This window comes from Miniopterus schreibersii, assembly GCF_964146895.1.
Source record: "Miniopterus schreibersii genome assembly, chromosome: 2".
Classification (NCBI taxonomy): domain Eukaryota; kingdom Metazoa; phylum Chordata; class Mammalia; order Chiroptera; family Miniopteridae; genus Miniopterus; species Miniopterus schreibersii.
The window spans coordinates 109,220,161-109,238,847 of NC_138102.1; the positions used below are offsets into that span (position 1 = coordinate 109,220,161).

The following is an 18,687-nucleotide window of genomic DNA, read 5'->3' on the forward strand; positions in this document are numbered from 1 at the left end:
CCAGAGCCAGAGAGATGTGAAGATGCTACACTGCTGGTTTTGAAGACGCGAGAAGGGGCCACGAACCAAGGAACGCAGGCTGCCTCTAGAGCTAGAGAAAAACAAGGAAACAGATTCTCCCTACAGCCGCCAGAAGGAACACAGCCCTTTCATCACCTTGATTTTAGCCCAGTGAAACCCACTGCAGGTTTCTGATCTCCAAAACCAGAAGATAAATAAATATATGTTGTTCTAAGCCATCAAGGTTGAGGTAATTTGTTACAGCAGCAGTAAGAAACAAATACGCAATCTCAGGCTGTTTTCTTATTTCTAAAGCGGGTATTGCATTCTTCCTCCTCTGCTGTACCACTCCACTGCCAGCGTGAGAGTCACCCCCTGCACTGCTGTGTATCCCGAAGGGGCCCCTCCTCCTCCATACCTGACTTCAGAGGGCACCAGGTCTAAGTGGAGCATGGGCCCGAACGTGCAGGACACAGCACACCTTCTCCGCGCATGCAGGCCCTGCCTCCTGGCCTGGCTTGGCTCAGGGCAGGCTTCCTGAGGGAGGGGCACTCAGCTGGGTTCTGAAGAATGAGTGGGCCCACTCGATGGGCTCCTCCCCTGAGAGCCCTCAGCAGCTTCTCTGCCGCACACTGTCCTCTCATGACGGCGGACTAGGCCGCAGTCACGCAGGCTTCGGGAGACTGTGGCCATGGGTGACCATGCCCCATGGCTTGTCTTGGTCAAGTTTTAGGGCAACAACAGCCCATTGCCCTTTGGGTTAACGATCAGCCCTGGGAGGCTTGAAGAAGGAATGTCTCTTGGAGGAAGGCAGGAAGGCAGACCTCAAGGCAGGAGAGCAAAGCAAGGAACTGTGTCCATTATTCTGAGGCACAAATAGGTTTAGCATTCAAATTTTAGTTTTCTGTGTTTTAATTCCCCTTCTGCTACCCCCAAGCCTTTCAGAAAGTCTGACCTGGGGGACTGGACACAGAGCCCTGTTGTTAGGCCAAGTTGAGAAATGATCTTGTTCACAGTCGCCTGTGCAGAATAGACCACCAGCAGCTGAAGACCTAAAACTGTCACCAGGCCCAGACGGGCGTGGTTCAGCGACTGAGCATCGAACTAGGATCCAGGGTTCGATTCCCGGTCAGGGCACATGCCCAAGTTGCGGGCTCAACCCCCACCAGGGAGCGTGCAGGAGGCAGCCAATTAATGACTCTCATCATTGATGTTTTTCTCTCTCCCCCTCTCCCTTCCTCACTCTGAAATCAATAAAAACATATTAAAAAATAATAATAATAAATAAAAATAAATAAAAAATAAAAATAAAAAACTGCCACTGGGGGCTGCCTGAAGGTCTACCCATTGTCAGCATGAAAGAAACATGAAGAACATGAGCAAATGTTAAATTCATACAAATAACTGAGGGGAGCTAGCAAACACCTTATAATTAGCATGCCTGGGGGCTTTGTCCCCACCCTATACACATCCTGTGCAGGGCAGGGCATACAGGATGGGACAATAAAGATGAATGTGGCCTGTTTTCTAAAGAGGACCCAGCCCTCGGACTGGGACCCAAGCAAGCAGAGCCCCTTGGTGGTTTTGGAGAGGTGGGGAGGTTCACGAAATCTGGAGAAACAGCTGCCAAGTAGAAGGCTCAGGAAGATATGTGAGATAAACTCACCCTTTACAAAGCGTACGTAAGACAGTGATCCTGGAGGGACAGGGAGGAGAAGTGTGGTACAGCTAATGTTTACGTTAGCACAGTTCATCTTCTCCACCTCCAGCAGAATAATCTTTTTAAAACACAAATACGATCATGTCAGCCCTCTGCTAGAAACCCTTTAATAAGTTCCCAGCAGCAACCAATAAAATCCAGACTCAGAGCCCTTCACATCCCAGTCCCACCCAGCCTTCTAGAGCCAGTGCTGGAGTGATAACATTCAGCCTGCCACTCCCTCAAAAGACCTCTTCTTGGGCTGGTTCTTCTGCCTGAAGTGCCTCCCACACCCTCCTTCCCCTGGGGAAAGTCTACTCAGGATGGAAGGCCTCATTTTAATGCCACCTCCTCTCTGAAGCCTTTCTCAAGCTCGGTTACAAGTAATGGCTCTCTCCTCTGGGGTTCCACCATCATAATAGCTAACATTACTTGAGTGCTTACTGCAAACAGGCACTGTGCCTAGCACTTCATGCACATCAGCTGATTTCATTCTCTCAGCAACCCTTCAAGGTTACAACCCTGCTGTACAGAAGAGATTTGACAGAGAGAAGATAAGAAACTTGCAGGTCTCAGGAAGCCTGGATTCGATCCCCTGAAAGCTGATTCCAGGACCCGCATTCTTCCTCCTCTGCTGTACCACACCCGCTGCCAATGGGAGAGTCACCCCTGCACCACTGTGCATCCCAAATGAGCTCCTCTTCCTACATCCTGCTCCATCATGACACCTGTGTCCTTCTGGGCACCCACGTCAGACACCTGCACTCCTCCTCCTACAATCTCAACACCAAGGTCCTGCAATGCTGGGAAAAGAGCGATAACCCATCCACCGCACCCTCTGACACTCAGCTCTGGCATCTGTCGCAAGTCTTTCCCATCTGACTCAGGTGCCCATCATTTGGGCTCCAACCTAGTGCCTAGTCCAGGACCTGCGACGCAGTAGGAATCCAGTGTATGTTTGGGTATCATTTCTTTATTTTCTCTGTGAAGACTTAGATCAAAGGAGAAAGAATACTTCTTCAAGAAAAACAGTGGCCACCTGGATATTTTATTTTTTCATTTTATGGCCCTATTTTTAGTGTGTCAGACTCAAGAGGGAATCCAATTAATCACTACGTCCTGTCAAGTCTATCTTCCCAATAGCTCTTAAATCCACCCACTCCTTCCTATTGCCACTGTCATCGCTCTAATTCAGTCCCCAGTCTCTTGCTGGTTTACTGCCACCTTTTCAGTGATCTGCAGCTTCCAGCAGTGTCCCCTCTAGTCTATTTTGCTTTTTCTAAAACACACATCTGATCTAGTCTCCCTTCTGACTGAAGCCCGGCAATGGCTCCTCAAAGTCTTTCCAACAAAATTCAAATTCTTTAACATGCCTTATAAGACCCAGCCTCATCTGCCTCTGCCCATCATGCCACCCTATTTCCCAACACTCCCCTGCTAGACTACATTCCATCCACACTGAGCACCAGGCCAGGCTCTCCTACAGCTCCTGGCCTTGGCACACCCTGGTCCCTGAGCCAACTTCCCCACCCTCCTCTTTACTTGGCTGATATCTGCTCACACATTAGTTCCACCTTAAACATCCCTTCCTCCAGGAAGCCTTCCCTGACCTTTTAAGATTGGGTTAGATGGTTGCCATGTGCCCCCACGTAACCCTCCACTTCCTCTGTGCTCACCCTTATTATACTCTGTTTACTTACTGGTAGATTGGTGGTAGCTCCCTAACTTATTAAAGTACACTGCATTATTATTCCCAATTCTTCAATCTCTCTTCTACTAGAATTACGCATCCATAGCCTTTGCCATGTCCCTTTGCACTGTCTCCCACCAGAGTAGGCAGAGGCTATCTCCCTACCGCACTGATGCTGGGCTTGGCTAGATGGCTTGCTTGCAAACATGAGGTGAGCACGGGCTTTGAATGTGCTACAGGTTAACTAGGACTCTGTGCTTCTGCAATCTGCCTTAAGAAGACCATGTGCAGGATGAGAGATATGTGAAGCAGACCTGAATCAAACTCTTGACCTGCAGCTTGAGCCCCCCGATCTCCCACCCCTGCTGAAGCTGAGCCGTGAGCAAACAACAACGTCTGTTCTTGTAAATCACTAAGAGTTTGTTTGCTACTCAGTATTATTGGAGAGAAAATTGACTAATGTGCCTATCTTATCCCTCACTAGGTTTCAAGCTCCATGTAGGCAAGAAAGATTGTATCCCAAGCACCTAGCACAGGGCTTAGCACATAGTAGGTGCTCACAAACTATCTGTTGATTGGACATACAACTGAATGAATGAATGTTGGCCACTGACATGTCTGTCTCCTAGCTAATGTGTGAATTCCTTAAGTCTAAGAGTGGGAACTGATTTCTCTCAATACCACCTAGTTATCTGACTTCTCACATTGGGTTCTTAGTAGATATTCAATAAATATTTGTTGAAATTAAATAAATTGAATTTTGTGGGCTGACTTGGGAATCAGTCCTTAACTAATGACACTGTTTCTTTGGGAAAATGCATTCTGAGTGCCAAACTTGCAAATGAACTTTTGGAACCTCACCTGTTCATTGGTTCAGGGTTGCCAGTTTTGTGGAAATCCATAACTGAACACATGTGCTATGCTTTGCAATATGGGAGAAACTGAGAAACTGCTTCCCAACCCAAGATATTCAGCCTGCAAAAATTCACTTTCCACCCACACAGACAAATTCATCATAGGTTGGATGTGAAGTTCCAACAATAAAATACTAGACTTTTTAGAGCTCATTGTTTATCTAGTTGCTTTTTATCTGCTTAAACTGGATGCCTATTCTTAACACCCCATCAAAAGGAAGTTAAGATCATTTTCTCACCCCACCCCCCAAACAAATCCACTTTCTAGACATGTATGCAAGAAAGCTCAACCTTCTCAACAAAGAAATAAGTTATTTTTCTAAATAAATCTGTGGCATTTAAAATAAACACAGTGGGATGCTCTACAGTTGTAAGAAAACATCCCCCGTTAGAATTCCTAATTTTGAATGTACTGGGAGCTTAATGTGAGTCACAGATCTGAAGCTTAGTTTTATTTAATCTTAGGCCAGAGCCCAGCCAGTTTGAAACCAAGTAATCTGACATGGCTGGGAAGGGCCATCAGTCCACAAATCCAGAGTGTTTTATAATACTTAACACACAAGTTTCCTGCCATTGGTAGAGTTTCCCAATCAATCTACTGCATTCATTTAACATATACCTACTATGTGCCAGGCATTGTTCTAGATTCTGGGGGATACAAGAATGAACAAGACAAGGTCCCAATGCAACTTACATTTTAATAAAGGGAGAGGCGGAGAAATAAGATCATTTCAGATAGTGGAGGGCCCATGAAGAAAATAAAACAGTAATGTCACTGTGAGTGAGGCGAGGCTCCTTCAGACTGGGTAATCGTGTGGAGCTGTGTGCGCTAGAACCTGATGGTCGAGAAAGAGCCAGCCATACAAAGATCTGGGGAAGACTATTCTAGACTGAAGAAATGGCAAGTGCAAAGTCCCCGAGGCAGGAACAAGCCTGGCATATTCTTGAGTCAGAAAGGAAGCCAGTGCCTGGGGTAGATGAAAGGAGAGAGTGGCATGAGAGGCCTGCGAAGTAGCACACGGCCGGTTTACGGAGAGCCTCGTGTGCAGGCCCTGCGAGTAAGGGAGTTGGGCTGAATTCTAAGACGGAAGCCAGTGGAGGTTATTAAGCTGGGAAATGTCGCGATCTGGTTTAGAGTTTAAAAGGCAGAGGTGAGGGAGTAAGAGCAGAAACAGGGGAAGCAGTGAGCAGGTTTTTATAGAAGCCTGGAATTCAAGCCTACCATCAATAAAAGCCTCATGTCCTCCACCTCTTCTCCAATTCTTCCTTTCACCTTCTTGCTCCCACAGAAACCAGGCTCTCCCTGAGGACACGCTTCCCGGTGGCCAGCGCAGGGCTGGCTGCTTCCTCGCCCTCACTATAGGTGGCCCGCTTGTATCTTGATTCCTCTTCTGGACCATTCTTCTTCCCTTTGTTCTAAGCCGCCCAGCCCCACTCCATCTTTGAAGCTCATGCCCTCAGTCCACATCACCCCAAATTCTTCTCTGTTGGAACCACCTGCAAACCACCCCCCCTGATGGGCCAATGCCTTCCTTTTCTTGAATATCTGGCTTCTCACTCTCTCCAATATTGTTCCCACAGTAGTTCCTGGTGACTGCAATTTCCACACAGATAATCGATCCATCTAACATGCTGACACCTCAGTTCCTTGACCGCTCTGCCAATAATCTTGTCCTCCATCCTATTTTAGTTACATAATCTCACCCTAGACTTTGTCATTACCAGTAACTCCACCCCCTCATGACCTTAATTTCAAGCTCCCCACAGTCCAACCACTACCCTTTTTCCAGTTGCCTAGTTCCATCAAGTCTTCCCCCAAACTGCAACCCCGAGTGCACAGGCCCTGCCACCTTCTTACATCCCTCACTCCTCTCCTCAGAGTTCACTTATGGCTTAAACCCCAGAGTCCACTATTATAAGTATCAATATCCACATCAATATCATTGCCTCTCCCTTGCATGCACCCTCAGCTTCTAGGCCCCTCTGCCCTCTCTTGAAGTATTTCCTGGCAAAGCCCCAACTCTGGCTCAATCTAACTCTCACCTACTCTACGAGACCAACAGAGCTGAACGTGGCTTGTGAAAGCAAAACCATGTGTACTGCTCTCACTTCAAAAGCAAGACCTCCGACCTCAGGTGGGCCCTAAAGCTTCCTGGCAGTCATTTCCTATTTCCCATCTCGTTCTCTCTCCCACTCTCTTTCACACCTTCTCTCTCTTCTCCCTTCAAATCCCCAGGGTTTCCTCCCCCACCTCTCCTCACTCTCGCTTATCTTAAGTCACTAAAAATGATGTAAGCAATGAAATGACACTTGCTTCCACCACCCACCTATTCCTGGGCCCCCTTCCCTCCCATGACCGGGAAGGAACTGTCCCACGCTCCCGTCTGAGGGTGGCCTCCCCACTGGTGTACTAGATCATGTTTTCCCTCATCTGCTGAAAGACAACACTCCACAGCTCTCTCCTCTCTCCTGCATCAGTGCTTTCTCCCTCCCTGCTGGACCTCTCCCAACAGCCCCAACACGCACTGCTGTTTCATGCCTCTTCTAAACAATGAAACTGTCCGGACTCTACTTTCTCTTCCAGAGTCTGCTGCTCCCTTTTTCTGCTATCTTTCTCAGGAGAGCTCCTCTAAAGTTTTGTCTCTGCTCTGTCCCCTTGTTACCTTCTCTTGCAGCCTTAGCACCACTTCCCCAGTGTCCTTGTCACAGTCACCAGTCATCACCTGCTAAGTCCAGTGGATCAATTCTCTTCTCCCGCCTGACCTCTCAGCACAATCTGGCACAGCGGTCCGCTCCCTCCTCCTTACTTCCTCTGGCCTCCCGCAGACCACCTTCTTCAGTTTCTTCTCTCCCCTTTCTGGCCGTTCCCTCCTCTTTCCCGTTTCCTCTTCGTCTCCCTGACCCCTAAGAACTGCCCCACCTTAATGCTCAGTTCTCCAACTACTTCTCCCCTCAATCTACACTCCCTTCCCCATCCGGTCAGAAGGCTTCCTTATGTTCCATCTTAACACTACTAACGCCCAAATTCGTATCAGCAGCCTTGACATCTCCCATGTCCTGCATTTGCCAATACAGTAGCCACTAGCTATGTGTGGCTATTTAATCACCACGGCCGCCACTGTCACTGAATTAACTCCTGTACGTAGCTCTACAGATACGCACAGGGAACCTACGTAAATGGAACGGATCGGAAAGATTTCAGCAAAACTGCTTAGTGGGTGTGCGGCGATGAAACGCTGTTCACGATCAGTGAATTCCTTAAACCCAACTCTTGGGCAAGTGACAAGAAGAAAGCGTTCCTACCCAGTTACAATTATTCATGAGAATCTTCCTGGCCCTGCTCCTTTTGTTTGCCAGCAATTCCAGGGAAACAGCCCAGTAAGGAGGCTCCGCGTAAGGCACAGGCAATTATGCGTCTGGCTGCATCTCGGCGTTTGACTTCCCCCATGAACTCTTCATTCATTCCATCCCCATATTTTTAGTTTGTTTCCTGAACCTCTTGCTTTCATTGCATCTTCCCCCTCTCCCTTCACTGCTCTTGGCTTCCTCCCCCAGAGGCTCCCAAATTCTCTTCCTAGTTTCCTTTCCTTTCCCCAAACTGGCCCTTGTTCACCCTTCCACTTCTTTACACCTGTTCTCCTCTTTCTTCTCCTTTTTTACCTTTAAAAACGGAAAGCGCCAAACTGACAGACACTGCTACGGTTTGGGTTTTTTTCCTTCCCCTGCCTGAGCTGCAGCGCGGGCTTTCTCCAGCGAGTGCCGGGTTACCATGGCAACAGCGAATCCAGCCAGGCCGGTCCCAGGGATGCTCCGAGCTGCACGGCGAGGACGCCGCTCCGAGTCGCCCGGAGCCTGGCTGGGTCCTGAGCACAGTGATTCAAGACCAGGCTGGGCTCGCTCTGCCGGGAGCCAGAGGTCGTACATCAGGCCCACAGCTGTGTGGCGCATCAGGCGACAACATCATCAGTAATGAGGCTTCCACGGCACCAGCTGAATTCATGATATTCTGAGGATTCATTTGGAAATTTTCAAACATCCCTATTCTTTTACCTTCCCTGGGGGAGAACCTTTCGTCTCTCTGAGTCTTGGGGAACTCTGCAGAAAGTAAAAGCAGGCTGCCAGCCCGAGCCCATCCTCCTCTATGGCACATGCCTGCCCCTCCCACCCCGGGCAGGCAACCCCAACTGGTCCAGGCCAAGTGATTTAGAGGCACTGAGGCGGCTGGGAACGTCTTGGGGAATTAATTTGGATCACACAATGATATTTTAGTCAGGGAGAAGCTCAGTGCCCCCAGGTCACTGGAACGCATTGTTAAAGTGGGGCAACAAGTGTTCTGCCGCATGACACTTTTCTGAAGATGCGAGTTGGTGAGAAAGAATTCAGGGGGTACCTTTGTCGCGAATGGCACCATCCGCAGTGAGGGTCTGCTGCTGTTAGGCACTCCGAACAGGACTTGTGTTTACTGCAGTTCGCAACTCGAATTCTCCTCACCTGAAAATAAAGATGACAGCAGCTCAGACAGAATTATAAACAGCACCCGAAAAGCCACCACGCCTTATGTGATGAAGGGCCACAGAGAGACATTCATCGGCTCACACCCTGAGTGTCTCCATAACAACACTGGTCAGGGGTCTCAAGTCCCAAGGTAGGAAGCAGGTTAGCAGGATCATCTCAGGAGCTTGTGAAAGTGCAGATTCCCAGCCGCCCTGCTGCCAGAGCTCCGGCTGAGTAGGTCTGGGGCCAGGCCGAGGAATCTGTAATTTTAAGCACTCTCTCAGGTGAGTCTGATAGCAGTCAGGTTTCTGACCTAAGAATGCCTTCGAAAGGGGTCATGGAATGAGGTCAGCCGGTTTCATACAGAGATAGTCAATAGCACTTTGGAAATGAGCATCTGAAAATAGCAAAATGCTCTGACCCAGGTAGCATGAGGTTGTCACTGGACATGGAAGTGAGGAGAACCCTCCCACCCCTCTTGGGGGTAGCTCCATTACCTCACGTCCCCTCCACTGGAGTGGAAAATAAAAGAAACGGGTGTTTTCGAATCATTCCCTGCCCCTAGAGCTGCCTCTTCCATTTGTCAGAAAATAGCAGCCTACAGACAAGCACCCATGCTGGGCAGACCCAGGCTGCCAAGGCAGAAGAGCCTTGAAGCAGGGTGGCGGGAGGCAGGGACCTGAGTGCCACACAGCATGTTTTCTGCAGGCAGAGCCCACAGCAGGTAGTAAACAAAATTGTGGAACTCATTAGGCCAGGAAGCTATATATGCTAGAAAGTGTTAAGTAACTTCTTAGAAAGGTTGGAGAAACAGACACTTCTAGAAGAGAGTTATGAGGAAAATGAGCCATCCTGAGGAATATCTTTCGACTCTTAAGTTGACTTCAGGGAGGATAACCACGCTTGTCCAGGTCACAGTTCTCAGTGCTGCTGACAGACCTGCTGAGAGACCACCAGCCGAGCCAGAGGTAAGCAGAATGTGGGTATTTCCTTGTAGCTCACAAAACATCTTTTTAATTCTGGGAGGTTTTCATAAATGTCACATAAATCCCTAACCTTGTTTTCTCATCTGTGAAGTATTGATGTTGCTGCAGACTTCATGGGGTTATTACAAACATTGTCTGGCACATACTAAATGCTCAATAAGTGTTGACTATTGCTAGTATGTGAGAAAAGTTTTCACAGTCCAACAAACATGTGAAACCTTACACTAAAAAAGCGAAATAGGTTTTCTTAGCACAAGGCTTCTGAGAGCCTCTAAATATACCGAGCATGAAGATACTCCAGGAGGGGTACAGTCAGCAGCATCGGTTCCTAGGACTTTTCCTCGGAGCATTTACCAAAATATGAATCTCTAGAACATTTTTTTTTTTAATCTTTTATTGATTTCAGAGAGAGGAAGGGAGAGGGAGAGAGAGAGAGAAACATCAATGATGAGAGAGTCATTGATCAGCTGCCTCCTGCATGCCCCCGACTGGGGATCGAGCATGCAACCCGGGCATGTGCCCTGACTGGGAATCGAACCCCGATTGCCTGGATCCTAGGTCTATGGTCAACTGCTGAGCCATGCCCGGCCGGGCTCTAGAACATTCTGTAAGAATCACCATACAATATACTTAAACACACAAACGTAACTACATATAAAAGAGAGGACACTATAAAGACTACATTGGACCTGCTTCTCCAACTTAATCCATTGTAGTGACTATTCAACAGCAATGCATGTATCTCCACATGGTTATTTTTAATGGCTACATTTTATACAATCCTATGGATGTGCCAGGGTGTGTTAGCTTGGCTATTACAATCTGCACAAGAATCTAACAAAGGACTGTCCTTAGGTTTGTGTCTCTTGGGGTTATATTGGCCCAACCAGAATCCTACTGATAAGATCTCTAGCAGGAGGCCTAAGTGAAGAATAGCCAGCTTGATGCCCAGTTGAAAGCTCTCCCCAGGACTTCAGGCTTTGAATGGCCAGAGACTAGAACAATTCACCTTCAGAAAGTGAGCACCTGTTAACTATTGGAAGCTCTCACAGTGGTTCCCATCCTACAGTCTTGAGTTCCAGGGAAGGCAGTAATGAAGACCTATGAGCTATTTGCAATATTTTAAAAAGCTGAATGGAAAAACATATAGAGATTAAGTCAGACTTCAAGTACTTTGGGCTGGAGTTTTATCAGCTCTGTGTGGCAGCACAGTCAATTCTCTGACTGTTAGCTCTGAGATGCCCTTGATAAATACAGCCTGAGAATGGGACTTGTTACTTAATATATGTACTTTGTTGAGTAGGCAAAAATCTTTCAAATATGGAAACCTTGGGGTTAGAAATATAATAAAAAGCTTTTGAATGGGAAAACAAGCTGGTTAAGGAGATTCTACATAATAAAGAACTGGTTTACAGAAATACATGAGATTAGTGTTCATCTCGATGTGGTCATTTTGATGTAACTGACTTTTTAACATTCAAAGAGCAATATGGCCTTTTAGGGAATTCCAGGAATTACAAAGTGCTTGCATACTTATTCTGTGACTAGCAGCACATGTAGATTAATGCCATTGCTACTGTCCTTAGAATGAGTGAGAGGAAAAGAATGAAAAATTGGGGTGGGCCAAGAGCATCTGTTACATGCCTGATATAATTATGTAAGTCTCAAGTATCTTCTTTGTACTTTGTATGTTCAAATACTCATGGGTCAAAACCACCGTGCCAGAATGATCTGCTTAATTTTCACAAATTTGGGATTTGATCTCATTTATCACGGGCTTTAAAAGATCAGGGCATAATTTCAGTCCTAGTCCTGACAGGCCTAATCTATATATACCCTTGAGCAAGTTATTTAACCTTTCCAAGTCTTAGATTCTTCATATATAAAACAGAAGTAATTTTATATCACTAAATTATTAACACTTTTCATTAACGTTGTTTATTATACATGTGTGTGCACACAACTCTATGCATCTCATCTAGAGAGACCATACGTAGAATAGTAACTTGTACATAGTCAGTAGGGATTCAATAAAAATTAGCTTATCTCCCCCTTCCCTTGGTGAAGCACTTTGTAAAAATGAAGAAAATGTAAAAAGGTATCCTTTGTAATTCAGTAAGCAGAAGCAAGAAGAAAAACTAAAACAGTCAGGTAAATTAAGAGAGGAAGGGCAAGTGCCATATATATTCTGGTTAATGAATGTGTATGAGACTGTGGCCTGACATTAACCCCAAATTCCAAAGCCAATCCCATTGGGTATATTCATAAATGCATCTAACCGTTCAGCGCCCACACAATAAATGTGTAAATTCAGTTACCTTGCTGATGATGTGCATTTGCAAGCACACCCTCCTCTGCAAAATGTGGCACTGGAAATACAGCCAATAATAAAATTGTCTAAACAGGTAATATTTCTTGCTTAGTTACTGACAGTAACGTTTTTAATTCTGTGCCTGTGAACCATTGCAGGTCTTCTCCAAGCCTGCAGCGATGTTTAAACTTGGTAGTTCAAAGTAAAAGCTTCACTACTAGATAATGACACCAACCAATTAAACAATTTGTTTAATTCATGAGTCAGAAGCAGTGACTAGTATTTTTACCTACCTCTCTTCCAGCCGTTAGATAGATGTAGATGTTCTTCTCAGGATGAGGAACGAGTTTGTAAAAAACAGGTGTTTCTTCTTTAATTTCATAGATAACCTCCGGACAGTTTGCAGTCAAATTCTCACCAAGAATAACCTATTTTTTTTTTTCCAAAAAGAGAAATATGATTTCTATTAAATATTTTGAATGGCAGGGTGGCAAAACTTGTAGCTTAATTCTAAAACCACATCCTTTTTTACTTACTATATACTGGCTAAGGTACCATGTTCCTTAATCACCTTCTCATGTCTGTCTTCAACAAGGCTGGTAATAGTGAGCACAGTATTTCTGCTTTTGCAGGGGACACAGTCACACATGTGCAAGGAGCGCACACACACATACAGCCACTCTTCAATGCTGAGCAATATCCTCACATGTGGAAGCTCGCCCACAATCCCTGACCACATCTATTGGCTTTATGAGAAGATACAAATGACAGCTTCTTTAGTACAAGGCGAAGTCTGATCTTAAAACAAAAAGAAGTCAGCTCAACGAATATTTGCCTGGGTTATTCTGATTCTCCCATGTAATTCTACATAGTCATGCATTTTAAAGTAATCAGGACAACTTATCAGGCCTAAACAAGGAGTATGTACAGGGTGTCCCCCAAAAATGTATACATACTTTAACAGCTAATAGCTCAATTTTGAAAATAAAATGTATTTTAATAAACATTGGCTTTATAATTATTCAAAGTGTGTGTGTACATTTTTCTGGGACATCCTATATTTATATATAAATATAAGCGAGTCTGGCTTTGAAACTGGACAAACCTGAGCTTCACTCATCTTCAGTCAATAAACATCTACTGAACATCCACTATGTATCAGGCATCTTCTAGGTGTCTGGACAATGCAGTGAATACAGCAGGGGGAGGGTGGGGGCAGGAAATTCTGTCCTCATAGAACTTACTCTCCTGCATGTGTGCAGGGAAATGACGATAGTTAACAAAAAGTAAGTACCTTATAAAATATATCAGAAAGTCATAAAAGCGAAAATGAAGTGGGGTAAGGAGATGGAGAATGTGTGTTCAGAGCAGGTCTCACTGAGACGGTGACACTTATTTAGCGACTTGCAGTGGCTGACGGTGTCCCTTAGACATCTGGACGAAGTGTGCTCTTAGAAGAGGGACCCCTGGTACAAAGGCCCTACACTGAGAGGAGGCCAGTCTGATGTGAGCAGAGCAAATGAGGCACAGGAGAGTGGGCAGTGAGGTAACTGGGTGAATAATCTAGGTTCTCGTAGGCCCGTGTAAAGGTTCTGCCTCTAACTCGCGGTGAGAAAGAGGGAGCCACTGCAGCGCGCTGAGCAGAGGAGTGGCAGGGTGAGAGGGCAGGGTTTGAAGCATGGGTAGAAGACTCATCAGGAGACTCTCACCATAATCCTGGAGAAATAATAGTAGCTTGGGCCCAGGTGTGCACCCCAGTCTACCCTTTAAGTGGCTGTGCTTCTTTAAATCAGTAACTTAACCTCTGTGGGTGTCAATCTCCTCCTGTCTAAAATGAGGCTAATAATGCCTTCCTTAAACACTGTTGTAAGGATCAGATAAAAATTATGAAAGATGCTTAGCACACAATAAATACTCAATAGATAATAATAATAATACTAGATTGCAAGCTCCTTTTGGGTACGGACCGCGTCTTAATCATCTTTGCCCAATACGATGCCTTAAAAGATGAAGGTGTTCAATATTTTGTCAGTTTGAACATATCCAGATATAATATCTACATTCATATTTCTACCGCTGTGGATAGCAGTTACACTGGGCACATGATTTGAAAAGACAAAATTGGCACCTAGGTTCTTTTCAGACAAAATCAACATCTGTGCATCTACTGATCAATAATATGTCCGTACCCACATATTCTGATGGCAATTACATACGGCTATTTAATCAAAGGCTCCATATCAATTTGGCACACGGAGCATGTTCCTGCACCTGACCCCACTCTCAGAACCTGGGCCTGCGTCTGGCTTTGTCCTGAGATGGTGACTTCCTTCCATCATCTGCTCTGGGTCAAGCCCAGTGCAAGCAGCTCACTAGGAGCCTGTGAACTACTCACTGTATTCAGTGGTAGCTCTGGAAAAAAGGAACAGAAGCAGTTAGGTTGCAGGGGAGGACAGATCTGTGCCTCAGTTCATTTTTAAACGACTATAGCTGCACCATCCAATACGACAGCCACTAGCCACATATGGCTATTTAAGTTTTAATTAAACTAAAGACTCAGTCCTCAGTCTCACTGGCCACATTTCAAGTGCTCGCTGGTGGCTACCCTACTGAGAGTGCAGATAGAGAACATTTCCATCATTATGGAAAGTTCTATTGGACAACGTTGGCCTGCAGAAAACTGAGGGAAGGGCAACAAGCACTGACCAAGTGTGGACTTGCCAGGCTCTTGTCTTCCCATCTCTAGTTTGTGGACAAAAAAGGGCCGCACACTAAACCTGACAAGCTAGGGGAGGCCAGCATGGTGGCCTTACAAACTCAGAGACTGAAAGTAACCACACAGGATGGTCTGAACATAAACACTCCTAACTAAAAGTGAGTCATGGCGGGTATTCACGTCCTAGGCCTGTAGCTTCATTGGCAATACCTTAACTGAGCTTGTCTATTGTCTTTTTGCACCTAAAATAACGTACCTTTGAAATATCAGAGTAATCTCCTTTTCCAGACCCCTCAGGGCACAACTGCCGGCACCAGAGCCAAGACCACAGAACCCGACCCTTCACTGTTATCTTGTTTCCAGAATACCACCTCTATGTGCTGTACCCACCAATGTAAAAGAAGTATGTGCTACTCTATTTTGCCTTTTTATCCACTCCTAGCGATTTCCTCCTGCTTTGCTTTCTCCGGCCCCCTTAATCTACCATGAGTGGATTTCATGTAACCTCCTTACACCCCCCCTCCTTTGATTGTAATGTATAAAATAAACTGCAAAACTGCCATTCTCTGGAGCATTTTCTCCATTCATTGAGATTTTGCCTCCTGGCAATTGTCATCATTTTGACTCAAATAAACTTATAAAAATTCTCCACAGGTTTGGATGTTTCTTATGTCAACATTTACTTGGCATAATCAGCATGATTCCAAAGAAGCCCACCTAGGACCACCTTGCAGACCCAGACCCTTGGATCTCAACCCATAAGTGGCACACTTTAACTCACCACACAATATCCCTGGAAATTTGTTCAGACTCTGCAGATCTCAAAAAAAACCCAAAAAACTAAATTAACATGGGAAATCGTGCCTCCAGGCTGACAAGCCCCCACCCTCAGCCCCTATTAATACTCCTGCAGATCCACAATTCATAGGGAGCCTTTACTTGCAAGCACTTACGAAATGGGAAGACTCAACTAGAAGTGATATTAACTTAAGATGACCAAAATGGAGCTCTTTTGACACCTAAATTAATCTTTGGGTGCACAATAAAAAAAAAGCAGGCTCTAAAATCAAATTGAATGAATGAGAGGCTTAGCTCAATTGGCAAATAGAAGTCTCTGAAACAGAGCACAGACAGACATTCTTCTTCCCAGGAAGTTAATAAGAAAAATTTAGGGACTCTTTCTGTACTAAGAAGCTTCCGAAGCTGCTCAGTGACGACACCCCACTCTTCCCTCTTCTCCAACTGCCCCCCTCTACCATTTACTTCGTTGTTCGGATTTACTCTCCTTTCCTCCTCCTCCTTCTCTCTCCTCTATGACGTGTCCCCCACCACAGCTCCCTACTGACCTAGGGGACACTCAGAATAGAAAACCAGACCAAGACAGACTAGGGAAAAAACAAACAAACTAGAAATTCTGACAGCTCCCTTTAGAGAAAGCCAGTCTCGGACAAGGAGAACCAGCCATCATCTACTTCTTGTTCTAGAAAAGAATTAAGGGATCTAATTAAAGATTTCCCTACCCCTCTCCAGGACCAAGGTGGGTTTGCAAAGGAATTTGATTTAACTGTTAGAACACATGACCCTGGCTATTTTGACCTATTCCAATTAGTGCATTTACTGGTTTCTGAGAGCAAAGCAACAGAATTACTAAATTCGTTTTGCTGGGAAACTCCCATGGAGGAGTCTGCTTTTATTGTAGAAAGCCAGGTTACCTTAAGAAGGATTGTAGAAATCCGAAATGGGATTTAGAAAAAGAAAAGAAACAGTAATAAGCATAGGGCTGCTCCGAGGACTATGAGACGGCGTTTCCCCTTCTCTTTACTAATACTCAGACTAAGCTTCAGTACAAATGGTAGGGATACCTAACCAACCAATGCTTGTTTTTAAGTCAAAACCTGTTTCCTTCCAGCCAGGGAATGTTTCAGGGCAACATATTTTTACTAGTCAAACCTGCCCTAATTCACCTGACAGGGTGAGACTTTCTTGAAACCAATGACACTCATATATCCCATTCCCAGAAGGGGGTGAAGTGCATCTAGAACTAAGTGAATCAGGCATTAAACCAATTGGGAAAATAATGATTTTAAAGGAACCTCCATAAGAGGAAACTAATTTTAACACAGACTGAACATTTGTTACAGGATGTTCCAATACAACTTTGGGCCTTTTCTAGTACAGATATTGGCAAGACTAAGTCAGCCACTCCTATTAAAACAACCATTCACAATACTTTGCCTCTACCTAATATTCATCAATATCCTTTAAGACCTAGGACTATTATGCTAAGTGAAATAAGCCAGTTAGTGAAAGAGAAATATCACATGATCTCACTTATAAGTGGAATCTAATGAACAAAATAAACTGATGAACAAAACAGGTCCAGTGGTATAAATGCACAGAACAGAGTAACAGACCTTAGTGGGGAATGGAGGGGAGGGGGTGGAGGGGAGGGGACAGGAACATATATGCATATATGCATAACCCAGGGACAGAGACAATAACATGGGGCGTCTTGGGGTGGGGTGGGGGTTGGGTGGAGGGGAGCATGAAAGGAGAAAATAGGAGACATCTATAATACTGTCAACAATAAAATAAAATTTTAAAAAACACCTAATGGAATCAAGCCCATTATACAAGATTACTTAAAAAGGGGGCTTTTAATGCCATGTGTGAGCCCCTATAATTCTCCTATCCTTCCAGTAAAGAAATTCAATGGGAAAGGATGGAGATTTGTGCAGGATCTCATAGCTATAAATAAAGACATCCTGTGGTCCCAAATCCACATACCCTATTATCACCTATTCCGATAAACTGCCAATATTTTTCAGTGATAGATTTATTTAGAGCCTTTTTCAGTACTTCTGTAAAAAAAAAAAAAGAAAAACAGCTTGGTGGCCTCCCTGTTCATCTTTCAGATTAACAAGAGGAATTTTCTGTAAACCATTCCTAGGAACAAGATGGTGGTCAGTAAGCAAAGCACAGTTGTTGCTTTTACCTGGAAAGGCCATGAGTTTACTTGGACAGTAATGCTCCAGGTACATACACAGAGTCTCATCTATTTCTCTCAGATACTAAAAGCTGATTTAAATGATCTTGAAATTCCCAGAGATTCCTTTCTAATCCAGTATGTGGTTGATTTACCTTTATGCTCTAGGACAGGCCGACATCACTTGGTCTGGCCCTGCCAAGGCCTCACCAAACAGAAGCAGTTCCAGCCGTCACATTAGGGGTGAGTTAATTAAATGTTTGACCAAATATAGCAGGCTAATTTTTAAGTTGATAATTTTGTATGGGCCACAAATGATGTTATAAATATCCAAATGGCCCTTGGCAGAAAAAAGGTTCCACACCCCTACTCCAGGACATATTAGACTCCCAAGAGGATACGATTTACCTACTACAACAGCTAGCCATAAAGGGACATCTGGTCTCAAAGGACAAGCTTTGACTTGGTGGTTTTACCCCAAGTAAAATACCTGGTCATGCCTGGCCAGGTGTGGCTCAGTGGTTAAGCATCAACCTAGGATCCAGGAGATAGGGGTTCGATTCCCGGCCAGGGCACATGCCTGGGTTGCGGGCTAAGCAGCCAATCAATGACTCTCTCATCATTGATGTTTCTATCTCTCTCTCTCCCCTTCCTTTCCTCTCTGAAATCAATAAATATATGTTTAAAAAAATAAAAATTTAAAAAAATAAAATAAAATAAAATACCTTGGTCATCTAACATCTAAAGATGGGTTACCAATTAACTCAGAAAAAATTAGAGGAACAACATCCTTTCCTTTTCTAAAAACAAACAAAAAGCTTAGATGGTTCCTGGGTTTGACTGAATATTGTCAGAGTTGGGTTCCAAATTTTTCATCAATGGCCCAGCCTC

At 44.9% G+C, this 18,687-nt stretch overlaps 1 protein-coding gene across 1 annotated transcript in view; it reads right to left on the reverse strand.

The window, feature by feature from the left end:
* The window catches only part of PLXNC1 (plexin C1), a 154,851-nt gene that overhangs the window by 100,764 nt on the left and 35,400 nt on the right, over positions 1 to 18,687 (reverse strand). Inside the window, exons 3-4 of the mRNA XM_081129087.1 lie at positions 12,388 to 12,522; positions 8,694 to 8,794 (exon numbers count right to left, since the gene is read on the reverse strand). Coding sequence (XP_080985213.1) covers positions 8,694 to 8,794; positions 12,388 to 12,522 — 236 coding nt within the window. The remainder of the gene's footprint in view (positions 1 to 8,693; positions 8,795 to 12,387; positions 12,523 to 18,687) is intronic.